Here is a 26,897-nt window from a genome sequence, read left to right on the forward strand (position 1 = left end):
TCTCTGCTTGCAAATAAATAAATAAATAAAATTTTTTTAAAAAGATTCTTTAAAATACACAAATAAATAAACTCCAAAGCATGCTTGGGAGTTACTAAGTAGCCATTACAATCACTTGATAATGGCTGATATTACCAACAAAAGATCTGCATAACATGAGGACATTAAAAAAAAAGAGAGCTGAGGGCTGGAAAGAGGGCTTAGCAGTTAAGGTGTTTGCCTGCAAAGTCAGAGAACCTAGGTTTGATTCCCCAGTGCCCATGTAAGCACACGTCTGGTATTTGCTTGCAGTGCCCAAAGACCCTGGCACACCCAATCTCTCTCTCTCTACCTGCCTATTTTTTTTTTCTCTCTCTCTCAAATAAATTAAAAGAGAGAGAAAGCTGAGATGGGCATGGTGGTACACCCCTTTAATCCCAGCAGTTTGGAGGCAGAGGTAGGAGAATCACCGTGAGCTGGAGGCCACGCTAGTACTGCATAGTGAATTCCAGGTCAGCCTGGGCTAGAGCAAGACCCTACCTCAAACAAAAACTGCAGAAAAAGAGAGAGAGAGAGAGAGAGAGCGCTGAGACAATGGCTCAGCGGCTAAAGGTGCTTGTTTGCAAAGCCTACCAGCTTCAGGCTGGCCTGGAACTCATAGTGATCCTCATACTTCAGCTGCTTGAGAGCCAGAGTGTGTTTCAATATTAATCTCCAGCTGGTAGTGCTGTTTGGGAGGGTTCTGGAACCTTTGGGAGGGGCGTGGAGCTTTGCTGGAAGAATGTGTCACTGGGGAAAGCCTTAACAGTGTTAGAGCCCAGGCCTGCTTAGGACTCAGCCAGCTCTTGCTACCTCCTCCCCGCTGGTGTGAGGAGGTGACGCAGTGCTACCTGGCCCTTCCGCGCTTTCTCGGCATGATGAAAGCTTCCCTCAAAACCGTAAGCTGGAAATAAACTCTTTCATTTCACAAGTTGCTTCCAGTTGAGTGTTTTGTCCCAGAGAAGACAAGAAAGCAGCTGCTGTACACTGACTGGGGACGAAGCGCGAGCTGGCCAGTGCACGTGGCAGCCAGGAGAGTGATGCCTCACGTGGACGCGGCCCTTTGTGGCTCCAAGAACATTTACTTAACCGAGCTTGTTTGAGAAGAACACGCGGCGGAGCTGGCAGGACAGGTTTGATTCTGCTCTTAAGCTTGCTAAGCGGATAAAAATCTTCATGCTGTAGAAGAAATGCTTTTAAAATAATCTCATAAGCCTTCGTAGCTCTCTGCCCTGCCTCTTCCTGCACCCTCACCCTGGGCTGTTGGCAATGATCTCTCAGCTCCCAAATGTAACCTTCTGGTAGCTCAAGGTCCCCTGCCAGGCACTCAGAGCCGACTCCCCCACTCTGCTCACCCACTCTCAATTCTGAAGGCGTTGGCTACCTGCGTGAGATTTCTTCTTAGGCTTTTAGGGTGATGAGATGAAGAGAATGGGAATGTAGATAGTGATCATTGTATATTGATATTCAAATTTGCATTGAGGCCTAGGGAGGTGGCTCAAACTGGAGCACCCACGTGTAATCCCCAGACCATACATAAAAAGTCAGAATGCGGGTTGGAGAGATGGCTTAGCGGTTAAGCGCTTGTCTGTGGACCCTAGGGACCCCGGTTCGAGGCTCAATTCCCCAGGACCCATGTTAGCCAGATGCACCAGGGGGCGCATGCGTCTGGAGTTGGTTTGCAGTGGCTGGAGGTCCTGCCGTGACCATTCTCTCTCTCCCCTCCCCCTCCCTCTTTCTCCCTGTCACTGTTAAATAAATTAATAAAAATTAAAAAAAAAACTTTTTGTAAGTCAGAATGTGGGTTTAGCAACTAAGGTGCTTGCTTGCAAAGCCAAAGGACCTAGGTTTGATTCCCCAGGACCCATGTAAACCACATGCACAAGGGGACACATGCGACTGGAGTTTTTGCAGTGGTTGGAGGCCCTGGCATGCCCATTCTCTCTCTATCTGCCCCTCCTAAAATAAATAAATAAAATATAAAAATTGAAAAATCCAGAATGCATAATAGGCTTCTACAATCCCAGCACACTGATGCTGCCAGTACAATGGGAGGTGGAGACAGAGGAACTTCCCAGAATCTCAGGGCGGACACAGCAAAGGCCAGCAGAGCAGGAGTCCAGGGTGAGAAACCCTGCCCCACATGAGGTGGACAGGCAAGGGCAGACCTGATGCTTGTCACATGTCGTTCCTGCACGTAAACACACACGCACAAATATGTGCACAAATAAATGAGAAGGTGGTGGGGTCTGGCTTAGTGGTTACGCTGCTTGCATGAGAAGCCTAAGGACCCAGTTCAACTCTCCAAATCCCAGGTCAGCCAAACACACAAAGGTGAGGCACGCACAAGGTTGCACATGCCCACTAGGTGGCACAGCGTCTGGAGTTCAATTGCCATGGCTGAGGCCCTGGTGTGCCAATTCTCATTCCCCCCCCCCTTAAATCATAAAAATAGGGGGCTGGGGAAATGGCTTAGCAGTTAAGGCGTTTGCCTGAGAAGCCTAAGGATCCCAGTTCGATTCCCCAGGACCCACGTCAGCCAGAAGCACAAGGGGGCACATGCATCTGTAGTTCATTTGCAGTGGCTAGAGGCCCTGGCATGCCCAATCTCTCTTTCTATCTGCCTCTTTCTCTCTTTTTCTTAAATAAATAAATTAAATTAAATAAAAATAGGGCTGGAAAGAGGGCTTAGTGGTTAAGCACTTGCCTGTGAAGCCTAAGGACCCCAGTTCAAGGCTCAATTCTCCAGGACCCACATAAGCTAGATGCACAGGGTGGCACATGCATCTGGAGTTCACTTACCGTGGCTGGAGGCCATAGTGCACCTATTCTTTCTCTCTGCCTCTTTCTCTCTCTGTTGCTCTCAAATAAATAAAATAAAATAAATATTTTTTTAAAAGTTTAAAAAATAAAAAGGAGGTGATGGAACAGGCTTACAATTCTGGCACTTGGGAGGCAGAGGAAAGAGGCCAGCTGTTGTGACATGAAACCCTGTCTCAAAAGCAACAAAGGAAGCCGGGTGTGGTGGCACTTGCCTTTAATCCCAGCACTCAGGAGGCCAAGGTAGAAGAATCAGTGTGAGTTCAAGGTCACCCTGAGACTACATAGTGAATTCCAGTTCAGCGTGGGCCAGAAGGATACCTGGCCTCAAAAAACAAACAAAACAAACAAACAAATAAAAAACCAAAACCAAAGAGTTATATTGACCTAAAACATGCATCCTGAAACATGTACATACTTCAATCCTGTCACTTAATAAATTTTTTATGGGCTGGAGAGATGGCTCAGAGGTCAAAGGCACTTGCTTGCAAAGCCTGATGGCCTGGGTTCTATCCCCCAGCACTCAATGTAAAGCCAGATGTACAACGTGGTACATACATCTGGAGTTCATTTGCAGTGGCAGGAGGCCCTGGCACACCCATACTCACTCTTTTTTCTCTCTACTAATAATATTTTTTTAAATGTATTAACTAAGTGGCAGCGCACACCTTTAACCCCAGCACTTGGGAGGCAGAGGTTGGAAGATCGCCGTGAATTCGAGGCTGCCCTGAGACTCCACAGTGAATTCCAAGTCAGCCTGGGCTAGAGTGAACCCTACATTGAAAGACCAAAAAACATTTAACAAACTAAACACGTCCATGTAACCCAATACAGAATACGGGTAGCATCTAAGAGCTGCTCTTGCCCGTCTGCTGTGACAGGTAATGATGTCGAGCCGTACCCGCCTGGAGCTTGTGTACCCAGAATCCTGCCATGTGGACTCGTGTGCTTGGCTTCCTTTGCTCAGAGCGTTAATCTGTGACAGTCACCCATGTTGTTAATTAAAGGTGGCTCACTGCCAGTTCCCCGCATGGTAGCTTGTCCTGTCCAGCGTTCACAGACACCGACCTGCTTCCATCACGGGACGGTCAGGTCCAGGGTCCCAAAGAATGCTCTGGGAGACGTCTTTATGTGGCATCTCTGTTCTGTAGAAGGGAGACTGCTGGGAAAGCGTATGCTCAGCTTCAATAGATGCCACCTAACAGGTTTTCTGAGAGGCTAACCCAGTGCTTACTTTTATAGTATCCTTTGACTTGGCTGGTTCAAAGGCATAATAAAACTTCCTACACAAAACGCAAGCTGTCCCTGGAAGGCTCCCACGGGGCCCTGAAGCAGAAGGTTTTACGGGCCTCTTCCTTCTCTGGTGTCAACCCTGCTGTCAGAACAACCAACACACCTCAGAAACCTGAGCCCTGGCTGCGGGGTCCAGCCTCCTCAAAGACCCCCAAAGGAGCCTGACTCCATCAATAGGGCGGAGTTGCTGACCTCCCGAACCTGTGTGCTCCATAGCTTAAGATCCCTTCCTCTCTCCTGCTGGCCTTCCCCACACCCACTGGGTCTGCCCTCTCCAAGCTAATCCTGAGCTTGCTAGGTTTTTTTGTTTTGTTTTTTGAGGCTGACCTGGAATTCAATATTTAGTCTCAGGGTGGCCTCGAGCCATGGTGATCCTCCTACCTCTGCCTCCTGAGTGCCGGGATCAAAGGCGTGCGCCACCACGCCAGGCCTCCCTTGTTTTTTGTTTTTTTTTTTTTGTTTTTTGTTTTTTTGAGGTGGGGTCTCACTCTTTCCAGGCTGACCTGGAATTCACTTTGTAGTCTCAGGGTGGCCTTGAACTCACAGCGATTCTCCTACCTCTGCCTCCCAAGCGTTGGGATTGCCGGGCTCCTTACTTGTTTTTGCCTGTGTAATGTTGTGTGGGTGTGGGTGTGGGTGTGTGTTTGTGTATAGAGGCCAGAGGTTGATGTCACGTATCTTCCTCCATTCCTCTGTATTATTTTACTGACCAGGGTCTCCCTCACTTGCACCCAGAGTTCACTCATTTCCTTGGCCTAAGTAGCCAGCTGACCCCGTCTCCACTTCCCATGCTGGGATTACAGGTGGCTGTCAAACTCACCCAGCAGTTACGTGGGCGCTTGGGGTCTAAACTCTGGTCCTTACCCACTGAGCCAGCTCCCCAGCCCCGCCTCTGACTGGTGATAGTGGCGTCTCCCCCCAGCCGCCCCCCGCCTTTCTGGTCCAAGCTGAGGGGCCCAGCGGTAGTCCCGAGCCAGCGTCCTCCCACGTGCACTGCCCATGTCGGCAGGGTCCAGGGCTCTGCAGATCCAATCTGATCTGCAGGTGGAAACCACGGCCTCTCTCAGGTCCTGGAGTTCATGACAAAGACCAGGTGATGAGGAATGGAGCCGAGAAGCTAGCCACCTTTCCTCCTGCTCTGCCCTTACCCACACAGACTCCTGTCAGCCCACTTTCTCGCTCCATCAGGCCCAGCTCCTCCTGCTTCCTGCCCGAGGCCCCCTCCCAGAATGCACCCCGCTGGCCGCTCACTTACTGACTCGATAGCCCAGGCCTTCTGCATGAATCCTCTTGGCCATGAATTGTCCTTCAATCAGTGCTCGAATCTCCACGTCTCCAGGGAATGCCGAGACCTGTCTCCAGAAGGTAGGCAGAGTGAGAAACTCTCCCCGTCCACTCGCATGTGTGATCTTTCTAAACAGTAGCCCAATTTAGACTCCATAGCCGGTTAGACACCCACACAGATGCAGCGCCCAGTCTCACAGGGGTGTCGCTATGGGGACTCACAGGCCTGCACAGCTCGGGTTCAGGCTCCCAGCTGCTGAAGTTCTGACTCTGCCACTCTGCACTATGACCTTGAATTTGTTATGTAAACCTTGCCGCATCCTCATTCTTAAAAAAAAAACAGGGCTGGGGGGGGGGGAAGGAGGGAATTACCATGGGATATTTTTTTATAATCATGGAAAATGTTAATAAAAATTAAAAAAAAAAAAACAGGGCTGGACTGAGACTGCATAGTGAATTCCAGGTCAGCCTGAACTAGAGTGAGACCCTACCTTGAAAAAAAAAAAAAACAGGGCTGGAGAGATGGTTGAGCCATTAAGGCGCTTGCCTGTGAAGCCTAAGGACTATACTTGATTCTCCAGATGCACAAAGGTGAGGCAAGTGCAAGATCACACATGACCACTAGATGGCACAAGCATCTGGAGTTCAACTGCAGTAGCTGAGGCCCTGGCACACCAATTCTCTCTCTCTTTCTGTCTCTCACACTCTTTCAAAAATAAAAAAAGTAATATCCAGGCATGGCGCACGCCTTTAATCCCAGCACTTGGGAGGCAGAGGTAGGAGGATCACCTTGAGTTCAAGGCCACCCTGAGACTACTGAGTGAATTCCAGGTCAGCCTGGGTTAGAGTGAGACCCTACCTCAAAAAACCAAAAAATCAAAATTAAAAAAACAAAAACAAAGGTGAAGCCGGGTGTGATGGCACATGCTTTAGTCCCAGCACTCAGAAGGCTGAGGTAAGAGGATGGCTGTGAGTTCGAGGCCACCCTGAGACTCCATAGTGATTTCCAGGTCAGCCTGTGCTAGAGTGAGAACCTATCTTGAAAGAAAAAAAAAAAGTGATGCAGGCACCCATTTTATAAGATCATCAAAACCAAATTGGGCAAAGCCTAGTTTATACAGTGGACACTTGAAAAGCAAGAGCCCAGGGGCTTATGCAGAGAACTCACGGGTATGGCTAAGTGACGGGATGACGCCGAGAACCCTCTGCTACGGCTACCGAGCATCCTCTATGCCGACGCTAATGAGAGTCACCCTCAGGCTGAGCCCTGCTTTTACAGCCCCTGAGGCCAAGAACTACAACTGCCACTGTCTCCCTCACAAGCTCTGATCGTCCAACACCCAGCTAACTAAACTGCAGACTGGAGGCTGGGGATACAGCTCCACGGGACAGTGCTTACCTGGCAAGGACAGAGCCCTGGGTTCAATCCCTAGTATGGCAAAAATCAGTGAATAAATAAATAAGTAAATCTTTGTGAGTCTTTCTAAGCTATAAATTGCAATCCCATATGGGGTTATGTGACTGAATGTGGGAGTCGTGAGAAGTTTAGCAACAGTAGGGCTGGAGAGATGGCTCAGCAGTTAAAGGTGCTTGCTTGCAAAGCCTGATGTACCCAGTACCCAGGTAAGCCAGACACACAAAGAGGCACATGCATCTGCAGTTCACTTGCAGCGGCTGGGGGCCCTGGCATGCCTATTCATATTCTCTCTCTCTCTCCACTTACAAGTAAGTAAGTACAGCATTTAAAAATAAATGACTAAAATAAAAAAGTTGGGCCAGAGAGACAGCTTAGCAGTTAAGGCACTTTCCTGTGAAGCCTACGGACCCATGTTCGACTCTCTAGGTCCCTTGTAAGCCAGATGCACAAGGTTGCACAGGCATCTAGAGTTCGATTTCAGTGGCTGGAGGCTCTCACATCCCAATTCTTTCTCTCTCTCTCTCTCACATTAAAAAAAAAAGGCCACTTTAGCAATAGCAAAAGGTTTCTAAATGTGCAACAACCAAAAACGTTTTCAAAATCAAGTGTGTTGCTGGGCGTGGTGGCGCACGCCTTTAATCCCAGCATTCGGGAGGCAGAGGTAGGAGGATCACCATGAGCTCAAGGCCACCCTGAGACTCCATAGTGAATTCCAGGTCAGTCTGGGCTAGAGCGAGACCCTACCTCGAAAAAACAAAAATAAAAATAAAAAATTAGTGTGTCATTAATCAGAAGTGTTTCCAACAGCACTTGCCCTTGATGCACCACATGATTTCACTGCAGCCTGGGCTCAGCAGTTAAAAGAACTTGCTTGTGAAACCTGATGGACTGGGTTCAATTCCCTAGTATCCAGGTAAAGACAGATGCACAAAGTGATGCATATGTCTGAGGTTCACTTGCAGAAGCACAAGGCTCTGGTATGTTCAGTCTCATTCTCTCTCTCTACTTGTAAATATATGTACATAATATATATATATATATATATATATAATTTTATTTTATTTTTTTTAAGGAAAAAATATGTGTGTGCTGGTGCATGCCTTTAATCCCAGCACTTGGGAGGCAGAGGTAGGAGGATGACTGTGACTTTGAGGCCACCCTGAAACTACCTAGTAAATTCAGGTCAGCCTGGACTAGAGTGCCCCTACCTCAAAAAAAAAAAAAAAAAAAAGTTAAAAAAAATCCGGCTGTGGTAAGGCACTCTTAATCCAAGCACTTGGTAGGCAGAGGTAGGAGGATCACTGTGTGTTCAAGGTCAGCCTGAGACTAAATAGTGAATTCTAGGTCAGCCTGGGCCAGAGTGAGACTCTATCTTGAAAAAACAAAAATAAATAAATAAATAGGGCTGGAGAAATGGCTCAGGTAAAGGTGCTTGCTTGCAAAGTCTGATGGCCGCAGGCTCGATTCCCCAGTACCCGCATAAAGCCAGATGCACAAAGTGGCGCATGCGTCTGTGGTCTTGCTTGTAGTGGTAGGAGGCCCTGGCATGCCCATACCCATTCTCTCTATATATGTCTTCCTCTTCCTTCCTGTCTCTCTCTCAGACAAATAAATAAAAATCTTTAATAAATAAACAAACAGAAGCTATGTGCAGTGCACATATCTTTGATCCCAGCACTCAGGGGGCTGAGGTAGGAGGATTGCCACAGGGAGACTGAGGCAAGCCTGGCTGCAGAATGGGTTCCAGGTCGGCTCAGGCTCAAGTGAGAGCAGGCACACACACCTACTGAGGGAAGGAAAGAAAGACTAGCATTACCTCCTCCTTGCCGAGCACACGGCTTATTTCGGCTGCATCTTTCATACTGTGGGACATACAGTGTCTCAGTGTGTGAACAGAAACCCAACTGATCACACCCAAAGACCAAGATGAACTTCCCTATACCTTACCCAAAGCATTCCACTGAACCTCAACATGCAAGGCTGTTTTCAGGCACCAACTGATACCTGTTGACTGTTACAGCGACTAGAGAAGCTCCCTAACACCCACTCCTAACACTCACAAGCATCCCTCAGATCCAACCCAATTCATGACAATCACTCTTTATTACTACCAGGAAGTTGTTTAAAAGTCTAAGAAGTGACGGAATCTCGGGAGGAGCCACATGGTGGAGAAGAAACAAAACACTGGCGTCTAAGCCAGGCAGAACTAGGGGGCTGGAGAGATGGCTTAGCAGCTAAGGCGCTTGCCTGCAAAGCCTAACGACCCAGGTTCACTTCCCCAGCACCCATGTAAAGCCAGATGCACAAAGCGACCCATGCATCTAGAGTTCATTTGCAGTGGCTGGAGGCCCTGGTGCGCCCATTCTCCCCCCTGCCCTCTGTCAATAAATAAATAAAAATTCTTAAAAAGAACTGGAAGCGTGGCGTGGTGTCACACACCCACAACACCAGCACTCGGGAGGCTGAGGTCGGAGAACGGCTGTGAGCTCAAAGCCAGCCTGAGACTGCACAGTGAATTCCAGGTCAGCCTGGACTAGAGCGGAAACCCTATCTTGAAAAACAAAACAAAGGTGGCACAATTTGATAGGAAGTTGTGAAGCAGAGTGTACAACCTGGAGTACGTGTACTTCCGAAGTCCAACAGCAACCACCAAAACGTACCTCAGCGTTTCCTGCATTAAACCTGTGACGCCCGCAAATTTCTGGAGTGATCTCCATTACATCAAAGTAAAAGCCTGAAACAAAACAGGAAGCGATTATCTGTCAGGGGCAGAGACCAAGAACAGCCTCTCGACTAGGGAGACAGCTCACCTGGGCAAGTGCTTGCCTTGCAAGCAGGAGGGCCTGAGTTCAATCCCTTGAAAGTGCTGGGCATGGTGGCATGGTGATCCCAACATGGGGAGGCAGAGACAGGCACATCCTGGCTCACAGACTAGTCAGCTCAGCTAATTAGGTGAGCTCTACACAATGTCCCCCAAAACAAAAAAAAAAGTGAACGAAACTTGGCATGGTGGCGCACGCCTTTAATCCCAGCACCCGGGAGGCAGAGGTAGGAGGATCACCGTGAATTCGAGGCCACCCTGAGACTACAGAGTGAATACCAGATCAGCCTGTGCTAGAGCGAGACCTTACCTCTAAAAAAGAAGGGGAATGGGGGCTAGGAACATTTGCTTGCAAAGCCTGCCAGCCCAGGTTCAATTACCCAGTATCCATGTAAAGCCAGACACACAAAGTGGCACATGCATCTAGAGTTCATTTGCAGTGGCAAGAGGCCCTGCTGTGCCCACTCATTCTCTCTCTTCTCTGTTGACAAGTAAAAAAAACCAAAAATACTGGCCAGGAGTGGTGGCACATGCCTGTAATCCCAGCACTCGGGAGGCAGAGGTAGGAGGATTGCTGTGAGTTCAAGGCCACCCTGAGACTCCATAGTGCATTCCAGGTCAACCTGGGCTAGAGTGAGACCCTACCTCATAAACAAACAAAAAAAATTTTTTTTAATTTATTTGAGAGTGACAGAGAGAGAAGAGGCAGATAGATAAAGAGAGAATGGGTGCACCAGGGCCTCCAGCCACTACAAACGAACTCCAGATGCATGCGCCCTCTTATGCATCTGGCTTACGTGAGTCCTGGGGAATTGAGCCTTGAACGGAGGTCCTTAGGCTTCACAGGCAAATGTTTAACCACTAAGCCATCTCTCCAGCCCTTTGTTATTATTTTTATTTATTTATTTGCGAGGGAGAGATACAGATAGAGAGAGAAACGGCATGCCAGTGCCTCTAGCCATTGCAAATGAACTCCAGATACATGCGCCACCTTGTGCATCTGGCTTACATGGGTCCTGGGGAATTGAACCTGGGTCCTTAGGCTTTGCAGGCAAGCACCTTAACTGCTAAGCCATCCCCTCAGCCATATGTGTATGTGTGTGTGTGTGTGTGTGTGTGTGTATGTATATATACATATATTTGTTTTGAGGCAAGCCCAACAGACTGGCCTTTTTTTTATGTGAGAGAGCTAGAGCAAGAACAAGAGAGAGAGAATTGGCATGCCAGGGTCTCTAACCACTACAATTGAGCTCCATACGTGTGTGCCACCTTGTACGCATATGTGACCTTGGGAGCTTGTCACCTCATGCATCTGGCTTACATTGGTATTTGGAGAGTCGAATATGGCTCCTTAGGCTTTGCAGCCAAGTGTCTTAACCACTAAGCCATCTCTCTAGCCCTAAAAAAAATAAATTAAAAAGTAGTTGGCACCTGAGGAATGACACCAGAGATTGTCATCTTTCCCCACACGTGCACAGAGGTGTATGCACACACACACACAGAGAAGCACATACACGCACAAAAATGTGAACAAGTCAGGTGTGGTGCCTCACACCTCTAATATCAGCACTCAGGAGACAGAAGTAGAAGGATGGCTGTGAGTTTGAGGCCAGTCTGGGCTAGAGCAAGACCCTATCTCAAAAAGCAAAACAAAAAATAACTTCATGCAGGGCATGATGGCATACCTTTAATCCCAGAACTTGGGAGGCTGAAGTAGGAGGGTCACTGTGAGTTCAAGGTCAGCCTGGTGCTACAGAGTGAGTTCTAGGTCAGCCTGGGCTAAAGTGACAGCCTGCCTCAAAGAAAAATATGGGGCTGAGCTGGAGAGATGGCTTAGCAGTTAAGGTGCTTGCCTGAAATGCCTAAGGACCAAGGTTCAATTCCCCAGAGCCCACGTAGGCCAGATGCACATGGTGATGCAGGTGTCTGGAGTTTGTTTGCAGTGGCTAGAGGCCCTGGCACATGTCTCTGTCTGCCTCTCTCTCTCTCAAAAACAAATAAATAAATAAATAAATAAATAAAATGTATGAACAGACAGAAAGCCCCACCTCTGGACTTCTCCATGGCCCATTCAAGTCATGGCACTGTAGACCTCACCGTCCCAACATCCAGGCATGGCCAAGCAGCTCACCCACGCTCCCGCTGTTTCCCATCTCCGTGGACCGCAGGGCCTTGGAGAACTCGCGCCAGGAGCCGGAAGCACACTCATCTCGGATCTTCTCTCTCATGAGGGAGCCATTTTTAAAGCTGAAGAAGGACACGTCTCTGAGCACTGGACCTGCTCCAGGGTGCTGACGAGGGAGCCCCGGGTCCTTCTCGCGCTGCGTTCGAGCGTTCCACCGGGCGCTGCGGCCGCACTCTGCACCCGAGCCCTAGGGGCTGCGGCCAGGTTGAGCCACGGCGTGTAGCAAGCGGCCTGAGCGTCAGGTACCTGGGGTGTCCCGGGGCTTCCAGGCCCCACGAACGTCCCGGATGGTGGAAGGTGCTGGATTCAACTGGTCTCTGGCTCTGGATGTAGCGGAGGCGCCACAGAGGACCCCGGGTAGAGATAACAAGTAGGACCTCCGCCCACCGTGCCCCCGACCCAGCCTGCCGCATTCACCAATAATTTACAGCGTTTAGAGGCTCAAAAGCCTTTGTTTTCAAACTTTTACTTATTATTTGTTTTTCATTTACTTATTTGAGAGAAAGAGGGAGAGAGAGACAGAGAGAGAGAATGGGTGGACCAAGGGCCTTCAGACACTGCAAACAAACTCCACATGCATGCGCCACCTTGTGCAACTGGCTTATGTGGGTCTTGGAGATTTGAACCAGGATCCTTTGGCTTTACAGGCAAATGTCTGAACCGCTAAGTCATCTCTCTAGCCCTTTTTTTTTTTTTTTTTTTTTGAGGTAAGGTCTCTCTCTAGCCCAGGCTGACCTGGAGTTCACTATGTAGTCTAAGGCTGGCCTTAAACTCACAGCGATCCTTCTATCTCAGCCTCCCAACCTTCTATCTCAGCCTCCCAAGTGCTGGGATTAAAGGCGTGCACCACCCCACCCAGCCCTCAAAAACCTTCTTCCAGGGCTGGAGGGATGGCTTGCTTAGTGGTTAAGGTGTTTGCCTGCAAAGCCAAAGAACACAGGTTTGATTCCCCAGGACCCATGTTAGCCAGATGCACAAGGGGGAGCACACGTCTGGAGTTTGGTTGCAGTGGCTGGACGCCCTGGTGTGCCCATTCTCTCTCTCTCTCTCTCCCTCTTTCTCTGTCAAATAAATAAATAAAATAAAAATATTTTAAAAACAAAAAAATACTTCTTCCCAAGGTAGCTTCCAACAGGCCTCCAAAGGCTGCTGGTCAGGAAGTAGAGCACATGCTACCAGTAAGAACTTCCAGAAAGCAAGGTGTCCTCCAGGCCATTTATCACCACAAGCTAGATGTGTCACTGCACCATGAAGTAAACCCCTTCCTCTGGGAAGGTAGGGCTCAGATACGTCATGGGGCCTGTGCAGAGCCACACAGAATACCACAGTGGGGGCTGAGTTTGAACTGGGCTGGGGAACTCTGGGTTCTTCTCTACCCTGGTCAGCTGCCAGCAAGAACCTAGGGAATCTCAGGTCCCTGCAAGGTGGTTCAGTGGAATGACTTGGAGCTGTCTGCAACTCCTTCCCTCCATTCAGGGAACCAGGCCAACCCTCGCCCAGGCTTACCACAGGAGCGCCATGTAGTGCTGGGGGTCAACCGGGTTGCAGAAGATGTGGCCTTCCAAGGCGGGTGTGGGCTCCTGGAGCCAGAGGAATAGGGTATCGCTGGTGCCCAGGCTGACCTAGGGGGAGAGAGCAGAGGTGAGGAACATTGGGCTTGCCTACAAGCCCTTTCTCTCTGTCACATTTCTGGCTCCTTCGTCCCATCACTTCATTCCCCCTCATGCTGAAGACCTCAGCTCAGAGCGAGTACCACTTCTTCATGGAAACCTCTTCTGACCCTCCCAGACTACGCGAGTCAAAAGTCAACTCCCCAAATTCACGCTGTCATTGTGGGGTGGTAGTTTGAATGTATGTCCTCCACAGACTCAGGTGTTTTATTAAAATTGAATTTACAGGGGCTTAGTGGTTAAGGCATTTGCCTGCAAAGCCAAAGGATCCCCCGTTTGATTCTCCAGGACCCACATAATCCAGATGCACAAGTGGGTGCATGCGTCTAGAGTTCATTTGCAGTGGACTGAGGCCCTGGCGTACCCATTCTCTCCCCTGCCCCGCCTTGAATAAATAAACAATTGGTTCTTTAAAAAAAAATGGGGGCTGGAGAGATGGCTTAGCAGTTAAGCGCTTGCCTGTGAGGCCTAAGGACCCCAGTTCGAGGCTCAATTCCCCAGGACCCACGTTAGCCAGATGCACAAGGGGGCACATGTGTCTAGAGTTCATTTGCAGTGGCTGGAGGCCCTGGCACGCCCATTCTCTCTCTCAGTCTATCTGCCTCTTTCTCTCTCTGTCGCTCTCAGATAAATAAATAAAAATAAACAAAAATAAATTTTAAACATGAGTTAACAGCTTCAGCCCCTAGCAGGGCAACCACTGCCACGGGAGGCGCGTGCCACGGAGGCAGATCCGAGTTCCAGTCCAAAGGTGTGCAAGGAGCTTGGAACTGGGTGTGTGTGGGGGTCCTGCCTGCTGCCTTTTGGTGTTCGCTGGCTGGTATGGATCCTCTCTCTGTGTGGATTTAGGAATGGGAGCTGCTTCTTCCACCATTGATGGAACTTCCCCCGGATCTACAAGCCTGAGATAAATCCCTTCCTTCCATAACGTGTGTCTGGTTCAGCTGTTCATCCCAGCAACGTGACGCTGTCTAACACACATGGGCACACTTACCCATAAAGGCATCAATAATGGCTTCCCTGCTCTAAGTAGGAAGGCACCGGCGAAGTGTCCCTTGTTCACCTGGGGAGCTCACGGCACTGTGGCACTTACCTAACCCTCTGTGACTGTGCCCACCCCCCACACTGGTCACCATCAAGCAGAGGTCCTGCCCAGTCCACAGAGACTGATGACCCTTTATTGGAAGAGGAGATGTGGGCCGTCATCCCTCTTTGGAGCCAGCAGACCTTCTGCTAAGTAGCTAACCCACTGCTGAGTCCTAGCCCCTGGTCACCAAGGCAGAACGGGTGAGGGTGTCAGACGTCACCTTACCGCAATGTCACCTTCCTCCAGCCTCATGGCCGCCAGTGATGCTGAGAACGGAAGGGGAGCCTCTGGTTAGCAAGAGCCACGTGGGGGCCACACAGCAAACACTGCACCCCCCCGCCCCCCGCCAGGCAGCAACAAGGCCGTCACCCACCACCTCAGCCCACAGGAAAAGCTGAGGACTGCCAGGCATGGTGGCACACACCTTTAATCCCAACAATGGGGCGGCAGAGGTGGGAGGATCACCGTGAATTTGAGGCCAACCTGAGACTCTATTGTGAATTCCAGGTCAGTCTAGGCTAGAGTGAGACCCTACCTCCAAAATCCAAATTAAAAAAAACAAAAAATAAAAGAAAACACAAAAATAAAGAAAAACAAAACAAAACAAAACAAAAAAAAAAACAAATAAATTAAAAAGGAGAATACAGGGGGTCACAGAGTAGGGTCACAGTGGTTATTAGATCTGGACTTTTGTTTTGTTTTTGTTTTTGTTTTTTTGGTTTTTTTGAGTTAGGGTCTCTCTCTCTCTAGTCCAGGCTGACCTGGAATTCACTATGTAGTCTCAGGGGGCCTTGAACTCAGCGATCCTCCTACCTCTGCCTCCCGAGTGCTGGGATTAAAGGTGTGCGCCACCATGCCTGGCTAAATAAAATATTTTTTAAAAGAAAAACAAACAAACAAGAGATGGACAAGAAATGATGGAGCTGGACACCCAACACTCCACTCCAGCCACTGCAGGTGAGCGCAGCACTCTGTGGGGAAGCACAGAGGTATGCAGAGGTGACTCTGCCGCATTCAGACACACACATCGGCAAAGAAAAAACTGAGCTAATGGGGGCTGAGGAGATGGCCCAGTGGTTAAGGCACTTGCCTGAAAAGCCTGACAACCTGGTAACGACCTGGGTTAGATTCCCCAGTACCCACGTAACGCCAGATGCACAAAGTGAGGTTCAAGTCCAGCCTGAAGCAGGCCTAGGCGCTGGGGAGATGGCTCGGTGGTTACAGGTGCTGGAAAAGCCTGCAGGCCCAGCCAACCACATAAAGCTGGATGCAAAAAGCGGCACAAGCATCTGGTATTTCACTGGCACCGGCAAGAGACCCTGGCATGTGCGTGCGCACACACACAAGTAAAAGAAATTTTAAGAGCCAGGCGTGGTGGCGCATGCCTTTAATCCCAGCACTCGGGAGGCAGAGGTAGGAGGATCGCCATGAGTTTGAGGCCACCCTGAGACTACATAGCGATTTCCAGGTCAGCTTGAGCTAGAGTGAGACCCTACCTCAGAACCACCCCCCCCCAAGAAAAAAAAAAGAAAGAAAGAAGAAGAAAAAGAAGAGCTGGGGACTGGAGAGATGGCTTAGCAGTTAAGGGGTCTGCCTGCAAAGCCAAAGGACCCAGGTTCAATTCTCCAGGACCCACATAGCCAGATGCACACGGTGACACATGTGTCTAGAGTTCTTTTGCAGTGGCTGGAGGACCTGGCATGCCCATTCTCTCTCCCTCTTCCTCTCTCTCTCTTTCTCTCCCAAATAAAAAAAATTAAATATTTAAAAAAAATAAAAAGAAGGGCTGGAGAGATGACTTAGCAATTAAGGTACTTGCCTGCAAAGCCTAAGAATGCAAGTTCAAATCTCCGGGTCCTGTGTAGCCAGACGCACGGTGACACAAGCTCGCAATGTCGCACATGCACACAAGGGGCGCATGCATCTGGAGTTCGTTCACACAGCTGAAAGGCTCTGGTGCGCTCATTCTCCCTCTCTCTCTCTCTCTCTCTCTCTCTCTCTCTCCCTCTCAAACATGAAAAAAAAAAGTTGGGTGTGGTGGTGCACACCTTTAATCCCAGCACTTGTGAGGCAGAGGTAGGAGGACTGCCGTGAGTTCAAGGCCACCCTGAGACTACATAGCGAATTCCAGGTCAGCCTGGGCTAGAGTGAAACCCTACCTCAAAAAACCAAAACCAAAAAAAAAAAAAAATTTAATAATAATAACAAAAGAACAGCATAAACAAGATGCAGTGGCTCATGCTTGTAATCCCAGGGCCTGGGAGACTGAGGAAAGAGGACTGAGGCCAGTGTAGGGTACACGGTAAGTTCCAGGCCAGCCCGAAATACATTAAGACCCTGCCTCCACAAATAAATAAACTGGTAAATAAATAAATGGCTAGAATGGACCCAGCCAACCCCCTGAGGAACTCACCTGGGTTGTCTCCGGTGAAGGCCACCACTTTGCATCCCACGGGAAATCCATAGCGCTGGACGTAGTAGGAGGAAACGGCTCCCTGGGGAGAACAAGCAGGAGTGCTTGGCCGAAGCGGGCCTGCTCGGGTGGTCACGCCGGCCTCGGCACACGGAGACCGCGGATCCCTGGGCTAGGAGCTGCGTATTCTCCGCTGCTCAGCCGGCAGAGCCTGGAGGTCCCTCACTCCCAGATGCAGACCAGGCACGCCCACACTAGTCACAAACCAGGAGGCAGCTGCAGGTTTGGAACCACATACCTTGAAGATCATTTGATTTTAAAATTCAGGGCCCCGGGCTGGAGAGATGGCTGAGGGGTTAAGGGTACTTGCTTGTAAAGCCTAATGACCTGGGTTTGATTCCCCAGTACCCACACAAAGCCTGATATACAAAGTGGGGATACATCCGGAGTTTGACTGTAGTGGCTAGTGACCATGGTGCACCCATTCTCTCTCTCCATTTTTGTTTTTCAAGGTAGAGTCTCACTCTAGTCCAGGCTAACCTGGAATTCACTATATAGTCTCAGGGTGGCCTCAAACTCATGATAATCCTCCTACTTCTGCCTCCCAAGTACTGGAATTAAAGGCATACACCACCAGCTCCAGCTGTTAAGGTGTTTGCCTGCAAAGCCAAAGGACCTTGGCTTGATTCCCCAGGACCCACATAGGCCAGATGCACAAGGTGGTGCATGTGTGTGGAGTTCATTTGCAGTAGCTGGAGGCCCCAGAACACCCATTCTCTCTCTCTTTTTTCCCCTCTTTCTCTCTCTCAAGTAAAAAAATAAAATAAAATAAAATAAATTTCAATATGTGTGTGTGTGTGTATACATACATACATATATATATATATATATTTTTTGAAGTAGTTTTGGCTTGGTGGCACATGTCTTTAATCCCAGCATTTGGGAGGCAGAAGTAGGAGGACCGCCATGAGTTCAAGGCTACCCTGAGACTACATAGTGAATTCCAGGTCAGCCTGTGCTAAAGTGAGACCCCACCTCGAAAAAACAAATACACACACACACACACACACTTTTTGCCGAGCAATGGTGGTGCAAGCCTTTAATCCCAGCACTTGGGAGGCAGAGGTAGGTGGACTGCTGTGAGTTCGAGGTCACCCTGAGACTACATAGTGAATTCCAAGTTAGACTGGCCTAGAGAGCAAGACCCTACCTCAAAAAACCAAAATATATGGCTGGAGAGGTGGCTCAATGGTTAAGGCACTTGCCTGTGAAACAAAACAACCAAAGCCGGGCGCACAAAGTGGAGCATCTGGAGTTTGCGTGCAGCGCCTAGAGGCCTGGCACACCCATTCCTTCTCTGCTCACAAATAAACCGGTGAAGATATTTTAAAATATATTTTATTTACCTATTATTTTGCATGTAGACAGAGAAAAGGAGAGATAGATAGAGAGAGAACAGGCATGCTAGGCCTCTTGCCACTGCAAAGAACTCTTGATACATGTGCCACTTTGTGCTCTGACTTTATGTGGGCACTGGGGAACCGTGCCCAGGAAGTCAGACTTTGCAAGGAAGTGCCTTTAACCACTGAGCAATCTCTCTGGCCCACCTGTTGCATGTTTCAGTAAGTTTTCTCAGTTTGCCTGTATCACCCTCTTCCGCACATCCATTCACACGGCAGTTGGCAGTTTTCTGTTTGCCTTTCCTTGTCTTTCTGACCCAGGGCATCCACTGCTTGGGCCAGCTTCTCTGGACAATGGCCCTCCCCATTCCTCCCAGCACACGGGCCTCATGGCTCACTGTGGATGGTGGGGGTCTGACCTTAACATTTACCCTCATGGTGGCAAAGGCAGTTTTCAGTGTGCGAATGAAACTCTTACAAGAAAAGCACGGGGCCAAATAAGCCAACGGGTGCAATAGTGGCATGTTTGTCATGGTGGAAACCAACTGCCCTCTAATTAGACTAGAGGCCCACTCCATGCGAGGGAATACATCCCTGATACTGAAAACTTAAAACAGGGTAGTCATGAGCCCTAGGGGTGTAATGTCTGCTGCTGTCTGGCTAAACGTATATACTATGCTCATCAAACTGCCCAGTAAGCACTTCTCTTAATGTTCATACCCTTATATTAATGCTACTCTCACTTTTGGTAGAGAACCTTCTCTTTTCAGATGGCAGTGACCTTGGGATGACTCAGAAGGCACCATGGTGCTGAGAAGAAATGATTTCCTTCCCACCCACCCACCATCTGTCCCCTACAGGGTTCATTCTAGTTGCTCTTGCTTCACATGTGTGCCCTACCAAAGGACCCCATGAGCAGGGCTCTGCTCCAGACACTGTCTTTTTATTTTAGAGGGAGACAGAGACAGAGAGAAAGATTGGCATGCCAGGGCCTCAGCCACTGCAATTGAACTCCAAGATGCTTGCGGCACCTAGTGGGCATGTGCAACCTTGCGCATGCCTCACTTTTGTGCATCTGGCTTACATGGGACCTGGAGAGTAGAACATGGGTCCTTAGGCTCCTTAACTGCTAAGACATCTCCCCAGCCCCATTCTTAATATAACCAAAAGCAGGGGCTGAGACAGAGCAGTTAAAGGGACTTGCTTGTAAGACCTGCTGACCCAAGTTCAATTCCCTAGCATCCATTTAAGCCAGATGCAACATGCCTGATGATAAGAGAGTCTATTTGATAGCTAGACTGGCTGGCAGACCTTTGCAGTGGCAAGAGCCCCCGTCTCACAGAAGGCAGAAGAAGAGCCGGGTGTGAATTTCAGGTCAGCCTGGGCTAGAGTGAACCCCTACCTCAACAAAACAAAACACACACACACACACACACACACAGAGCTATATTCATGGCCAAGAGCTCTTATTTTACTGTCACCAAGTTACCATTTTAACTACTTCCACCTCTGTGCAAGAGGCCTTTAAGAGAGAATCATTGACACTGCTCCCAGTGAGGAAACTGAGGCACAACTGAAAGAGAGGCAGTCAGTAGTAGAGCCAGGCCTCCATCTCAGGGTCTGTGCATTCTACTTTCCCAAGTCTGTCTGCTTCAAGTTTCCTCACTGATGCCTAAGAGCTCAACATTCTATGTGCTTTTCCCTTAGGCGCACACAAATCCCCTAAAAGGCCCCAGCCACACCGGGAATCTGGCCACACACCTGAGCGGTGCTGTGTGAAATAAGACACTTTGCTCTGACTAATGTCAAATGCTAGGCTGAGGCTCAACCGGTACCCATGGAAACTGCCTGAAAACTAATGTGCATGTACGCACACGCATGTAGCACTATGGCAGCCATCCCGGACAGGAGACTTACCACGACTGAGCACGATGGGACCGGAGGACCAAGCTTCTCCTCTAAATGGGGGGCACAGGCACGGAGGCAAGCCTGAGACCAGACTTTGTCCTGGATCTGCAACAAATTCATTCCAGAACCTAAAGGAAGGAAGGCAAGCAAACAATAAAGATGGCCGCTGTGAGGTTTCTGATGGAGGGTCTCGCTCTGGCCCAGGCCGACCTGCAACTCACCGTGATCCTCCTACCGCTGCGCCTGAGTGCCTGGATTAAAGGTGTGCTCCTCGGCGCCTAGTGGGTAGATGCTTTCATGCAAGTACGAGGACCTGAGTTCAATCCTCATTGCCAGTGTAAAAATGCCAGTCATGGGCTGGAGAGATGGCTTAGCAATTAAACGCACTTGCCTACAAAGCCAAAGGACCCAGGTTCGATTCTCCAGGACCCATGTTAGCCAGATGCCCAAGACGGTGCATGCGTCTGGAGTTCGTTTGCAGTGGCTGGAGGCCCTGGCGTGCCCATTCTCTCTCTTTCTCCTTCTTCCTCTCTCTTTCTCTCTCAGATAAATTAAAAAGATGAAATATATATTAAAAAAAAAAGCCAGTCATAACAGTGTGCACCTGTAAGCCCAGCACTGGGAGAGTAGATACAGGAGAATCCCTGCAGCTCACTGACTGGCCAGTTTAGCCAACTTGGTGAGTTCCAGGCCAATGAGAGTTGAGTTCAGCATGACTACATGAGATGGTCTCCAAACTAAACAAATGTAGCCAGGTGTGGTGGTGCACACCTTTAGTCCTAGCAGTCAGGATGCAGTGGTACAAAGATCGCTGTGAGTTTCAGGCCACCCTAGGCTACACAGTGAATTCCAGATCGACCTGGGCTAGAGTCGACCTACCTTGAAAAACCAAAATAAATAAAAATAAATCAATAAATGACAGCCATCATCTGAAATGACAGCCAAAAAATATTCAATGGAGAAAAGACCACCTCTCTAACAAATGGTGCTGGGAAAATTGGATAGCTGTATGTAAAAGGATGGAAATCGATCCTTATCTGTTTCCGTGCATAATAATCAAGCCTAAATGGATCAAATACCTGAAATTCTGAAATACAAATAAATGAGTGCCAGGTGTGGTGGCACATGCCTTTAATCCCAGCACTCAAAAGGCAGAGGTAAGGGCTGGGGAAATGGCTTAGCAGTTAAGGTGTTTGCCTGCGAAGCCTAAGGACCTTGGTTCAATTCCCCAGGACCCACGTAAGCCAGATGCACAAGGGGGGCGCATGCATCTGGAGTTCATTTGCAGTGGCTAGAAGCCCTGGCATGCCCATTCTTTCTATCTGCCTCTTCCTCTCTCGAATAAATAAATAAATAAATAAATAAATAAATAAATAAATAAGGCAGAGGTAGGAGGATGCCTGTGAGTTCGAGGCCAGCCTGATACGACATAGTGAATTCCAGGCTAGCCTGGACAAGAGTGAGACCCTACCTTGGAAAACAAACAAACAAATAACAGTTCAGTGACCCCACAGGCTTAGAGTGAAAGAGAACTAACAGATGAGGATGAGCTCCCACCCAGGCCACATGGGGCTCCGGCTGTCCCCAGGGCACGCTGCGTGAGTCCCCGCCCTGCGCTCTGAAGGCTTACCATCACTGTAGTCGATGGGGCAGTAAGAGCCCAGGAACAGAGAAGCGGCAAAGTTGCTGACCAAGGTCACTCTCTGCGAAGAGAGAAGCGTGAGCGGAGGGAGGACTCGCCCTCCCTACCCCAGCCTACTGAAGGCTCCTGTCTCTCTCTCTCTAAAGAAAAGAAGCATGGCATGAGAGAGAGCTCACTTCCACACACCTCAGGCTACTGAACAGCGCACGCGCTCACACACACACACACACACACACACACACAGAGGGTACAAACACCAGAAAGTGCAGGAAGACACCACGTCCACCCTGAAGCCGAGCACTCTGACCCCTTCTGTCATGAGAGTCCTGACTTCTTTCCAGCAATTCCATTCCTGAGTGTGGTGGTGCACACCTTTAATTCCAGAATTCTTGAGAGACTGAGGTAGAAGGAGCGCTGCGAGTTTGAGGCCAGCCTGGGACTACACAGTGAGTTCCAGGTCAGCCTGGGCTAGAGTGAGACCCTACCTTGAAAAAAATAATAAATAAATAAAATTTTATAAAAAGAAAAGAAAGAAAAAGGACATTGCCATTCCTTCACTCTTTTCTGGGAACAGCCTAACAACAAGAAAAGCTGCCAGATATAGTAGCACTCACCTTTAATCCCATCACTTAGGAGTCCGAATTAAGAGGATCGCTGTGAGTTTGAGGCCACCCTGAGACTACATAGTGAATTCCAGGTCAGCCTGAGCTACAGCGAAACCCTACCTCAAAAAAAAAAAAAAGAAAAAAGAAAAGAAAAGAAAGAAAGAAAAAAAAGAAAAAAGAAAGCAAAGCAGGGATGGAGAGATGGCTCAGTCAGTAAGGCACTTGTCTGCAAAGCTTAAGGACTCGGGTTCAATTCTCCAATATCCACATAAAGTCAGATGCACAAGGTGGCACGTGCATCTGCAGTTCATTTGCAGTGGCTAGAGGCCTTGTTGTGCCCATTTTCTCTCTCTAGCTCTCTGCCTCTTGCTTGCTCTCTCAAAAAAAAAAAAAAGATGAAATATCAATTTAAAAAGAAAGAAAACAGGGGGGCTGGAGAGATGGCTTAGCGGTTAAGCACTTGCCTGTGAAGCCTAAGGACCACGGTTCGAGGCTCCATTCCCCAGGACCCACTTTGGTCAGATGCACAAGGGGCGCAAGCATCTGGAGTTCATTTGCAGTGGTGGCTGGAGGCCTTGGCACGTCCATTCTCTCTCTATCTGCTTCTTTCTCTCTGTATCTGTTGCTCTCAAATAAATAAATAAACTAAAAAACTAAAATGTTAAAAAAAAAAAGAAAGAAAGAAAGAAAAGGGCCGGGTGTGGTGGTGCTCACCTTTAATCCCGGCACTTGAGGCAGAGGTAGGAGGATCACCGTGAGTTAGAGGCCACCCTGAGACTACAGAGTGAATACCAGCCTGAGCTACAGGGAAACCCTACCTCAAAAAAAAAAAAAAAAAAAAAAAAGAGAGGGAATTACCATGGGATATATTTTATAATCATGGAAAATGTTAATAAAAATTAAAAAAAAAAAAGAAAGACATCATTGTGGGCTGGAGAGATGGCTTAGTGGTTAAGTTGCCTGCCTGCAAAGCCACAGGACCCAGGTTCGATTTCCCAGGACCCACATAAGCCATATGCACAAGGTGGCACATGCTTCTGGAGCTCATTTGCAGCAGTTTAAGGCCCTGGCATGACCATTCTCTCTATCAGCCTCTTTCTTTCTCTCTCTCATAAAAAATAAATAATAAAATAAAATAAATTTTAAGAAATACACCATTGGGCTGGAAAAATGACTTAGCAATTAAGGCGCTTGCCTGGGAATCTTATGAACCTGAGTTAGATAACCCGGGACCCATGTGAGCCCAGATACACAAGGTAGCACATGCGTCTGGAGTTCACCTGCAGTGGCTAGACGCCCTGGTATACCCATTCTATTTGCCTTTCTCTCTCTCTCTATAAATAATAAAATAAAATAAAGAAATACATCATAGCTGGTAGGGGTGGCATGCCCCTTTAATCCCAGCACTCGGGAGGCAGAAGTAGGAGGACTACCGTAAGTTCAAGGCCAGCCTGAGACTACAGAGTGATTTTGGGTCAGATCAGTCTTCTCTAAACAGAAAAGATACAGACTTTTCTTTCCCTTTATCTTCTTGTATAAGCACAGGGCTGGTAGTTTCAGAAAAACCAACACTGCTAACAATGAAAAGAACCACTGCTGTTTGTTTATTTCTAAAAGAATTCTTATATTCTCTTTATTTATATTTTATTTATTTGGCAGAGAGAGAGGGAGAGAATGGGCATGCCAGTGCCTCCAGCCACTACAAATGAGCTCCAGATGCATGAGTCCCATTGTGCATCTGGCTTATGTGGGTCCTGGGGAATTGAACCTGAGTCCTGTGGCTTTGCAAGCAAATGCTTTAACCACTAAGCCATCTGTCAAGCCCCACTTTTTTGTTTTGTTTTGTTTTTAAATTTTATTTATTTATTTTCAAGCATAGAGAGATAGAGATAGAAGAAAGACAGGGAGAGAATGAGCATGCCAGGGCCTCTAGCCACTGTAAACAAACTCCAGATGCATGTGCCTCTTGTGTATCTGGCTTACATGGGTACTGGGAATCGAGCCGAGGTCCTTTGGCTTTGCAGGCAAATGCCTTAACCACTAAGCCATTTCTCCAGCCCTATTTTGTTTTTTTTTGAGGTAGGGTCTCACCCAACCATAGGTTGACCTGGAACTCACTCTGTAGTGCCAGGCTGGCCTCAAACTCATAGGGATCCTCCTACCTCTACCTCCTGAGTGCTGGGACTAAAGGTGTGCACCACTATTTCTGGCCCAAGAGCCACCTTTGTTATGACAGCAGGTTGCCTTAGGCCAGCATCAACATAAACGCATGAGCAAGGCCCTGGCTTTGGGACAGCTATGATGTCAGCAGACAATAGGAATTTTTCAGCCTCACTAGAAGGGATAGAACCCAGGACCTTGCATGTGTTAGGAACGTGATCTACCACTGAGCCACACCTCAACTGCTGCATACACTGAGTCATCTCCCTGGCCTGTACTATTTCTTGATAAATACATTAATTCATTTACTAGCATGCAGAGAAAAAGAATGGGTGTGCCAGGGCCTCCTGCCACTGCCAACAGTCTCTGGAAGCATGCACCACATTGTGCACCTGGCTTTGGGAGGGTCCTTTGGGATCAAACCCAGGCACACAGGCTTTGTGAGCAGCGCCTTTAACCACTGAGCCATCTTCCTAACCCCTGTACCTTTTTTTTTTTTTTTGAGGTAGGGTGTCTCTCTAGTGCAGGGTGATCTGGAATTCACTCTGTAATTCCAGGCTGGCCTCAAACTCACAGCATCCTACTTCTGCCTCCCAAGTGCTGGGATTAAAGGTGTGTGCCCCCATGCCTGGCCAGTATTATTTATTTATTTACTTATGAGAGAGAGAGAGAAAGGGAAGGAGAATGGGCACTCTAGCTCAGGCTGACCTGGAATTCACTGTGTAGTCTCAGGGTGGCCTCAAACTCGCAGCAATTTTCCTATATCTGCCTCCTGAGTGCTGGGATTAAAGGCATGCGCCACCACGCCTGGCATCATTTTTTAATGTCTGCCTATTGGAGGTTTTATCTAATGCACATGTGCCTGTGCTAAGCATTACAAAAAAGAATTCATCTGTGACTTTCAGTCAGACATGACTGTTGAACCAACCTCTGTGTGTGAGTAGGCCTCAGGGTTCTGCTGGTGAATCTTGGCAATCTGGTTTCCTGTGAAACGCTGGGAAAAAAAGAGTGCAAATTCTTAGGAACCAAAACAGTACACAGAATTCATAAGTTCATAAAGGGAGCTCAGCAGGCATGCTCTGGACAGGACATGGAGTAATAACAGCTTTAAAAAGGCCCCAAACTGGGTGTAGTGGAGCATCTCAAAGGAAAATGGGCCAGGCATGGTGGCGCACGCCTTTAATCCCAGCACTCAGGAGGAAGAGGTAGGAGGATCGCCGAGAGTTCAAGGCCACCCTGAGACTACATAGTTAATTCCAGGCCAGCCTGGACCACAGTGAGACCCTACCTCGAAAAAAAAAAAAAAAAAAAACATAAAAAAAAAGAAAAAACAAAAAAAGAAAATGGGCATGCCAGGGCCTCTTGCCACTGCAAACAAACTGCAGTTACATGTGCCATTTTGTGCGTCTGGCTTTACGTGGGCACTAGGGAATTGAACCTGTGTCATCAGGCTTCACAAGCAAGCTGAGCCATCTCTCCAGTCCCCAAATCCTTTGGAACTAATTCTACTTGTTCATTTATTTGCGAGAGAGAGAATGAGCACAGCAGGGCTTCTTGTCTCTGCAAATGAACTCCACACGCATGTGCCACTTTGTGCATCTGGCTTTACTTGGGTACTAGGGAATCAAATGCAGGCTGTCAGGCTTTGCGAGCAAGTTCCTTTAGCTGCTAAGCCATCTCTCTGGCCCTTGGCACTAACTCTGTAACCCCAAGATGCCCTGGAACCCACAGAGATCCTCTTCCCAAGTGCTGGAATTAAAGGCGTGCATTGCTACGCCTAATTTTCCCAAGTTCTTATTTCTAGTGATCTCTGCTCCAGTGATGGTCATGTGACCCAAGCTGGCCAATCCTAGCAGCCACTGGGACAGTGGCGACCCTGTATGTATTAAGGGTCTTCCTGACTTGGCTTCCATCTACCCCAGATGGAGGGTCTGTTGGTGACACAGCAGGGGACTGAGGTGGCGCCATCATGACCATACACACAGCAGCTCAGGTGAGGAATCTGGCCACGTTCACACCCCAGCCCTGGCCTAGAAGCACACCGAAGAAACCTGTTATGGCCTGACAAGCAAAGAGGGAGGCAGGATGGCCTGGATCAGGACCCAGGGGCCGACTCCATCCTGCATCCAGGGCGTGCACCATGGCCACCTCACACGACCCTCACTGAGACCACC

The 26,897-nt window shown here is 48.6% G+C and overlaps 1 protein-coding gene across 2 annotated transcripts in view; it reads right to left on the minus strand.

Moving 5' to 3' along the window:
* The window catches only part of Xylb (xylulokinase), a 50,099-nt gene that overhangs the window by 12,285 nt on the left and 10,917 nt on the right, over positions 1-26,897 (minus strand). For both annotated transcript variants that reach the window (XM_045136431.1, XM_045136430.1), the window contains 9 exons: positions 25,652-25,717; positions 21,947-22,019; positions 20,326-20,444; positions 17,009-17,090; positions 14,821-14,861; positions 13,345-13,460; positions 11,785-11,900; positions 9,493-9,566; positions 5,387-5,483 (listed from right to left, as the gene is read on the minus strand). In XM_045136431.1, coding sequence (XP_044992366.1) covers positions 5,387-5,483; positions 9,493-9,566; positions 11,785-11,900; positions 13,345-13,460; positions 14,821-14,861; positions 17,009-17,090; positions 20,326-20,444; positions 21,947-22,019; positions 25,652-25,717 — 784 coding nt within the window. The remainder of the gene's footprint in view (positions 1-5,386; positions 5,484-9,492; positions 9,567-11,784; positions 11,901-13,344; positions 13,461-14,820; positions 14,862-17,008; positions 17,091-20,325; positions 20,445-21,946; positions 22,020-25,651; positions 25,718-26,897) is intronic.

Source organism: Jaculus jaculus, chromosome 17 (genome assembly GCF_020740685.1).
Source record: "Jaculus jaculus isolate mJacJac1 chromosome 17, mJacJac1.mat.Y.cur, whole genome shotgun sequence".
NCBI lineage: Eukaryota > Metazoa > Chordata > Mammalia > Rodentia > Dipodidae > Jaculus > Jaculus jaculus.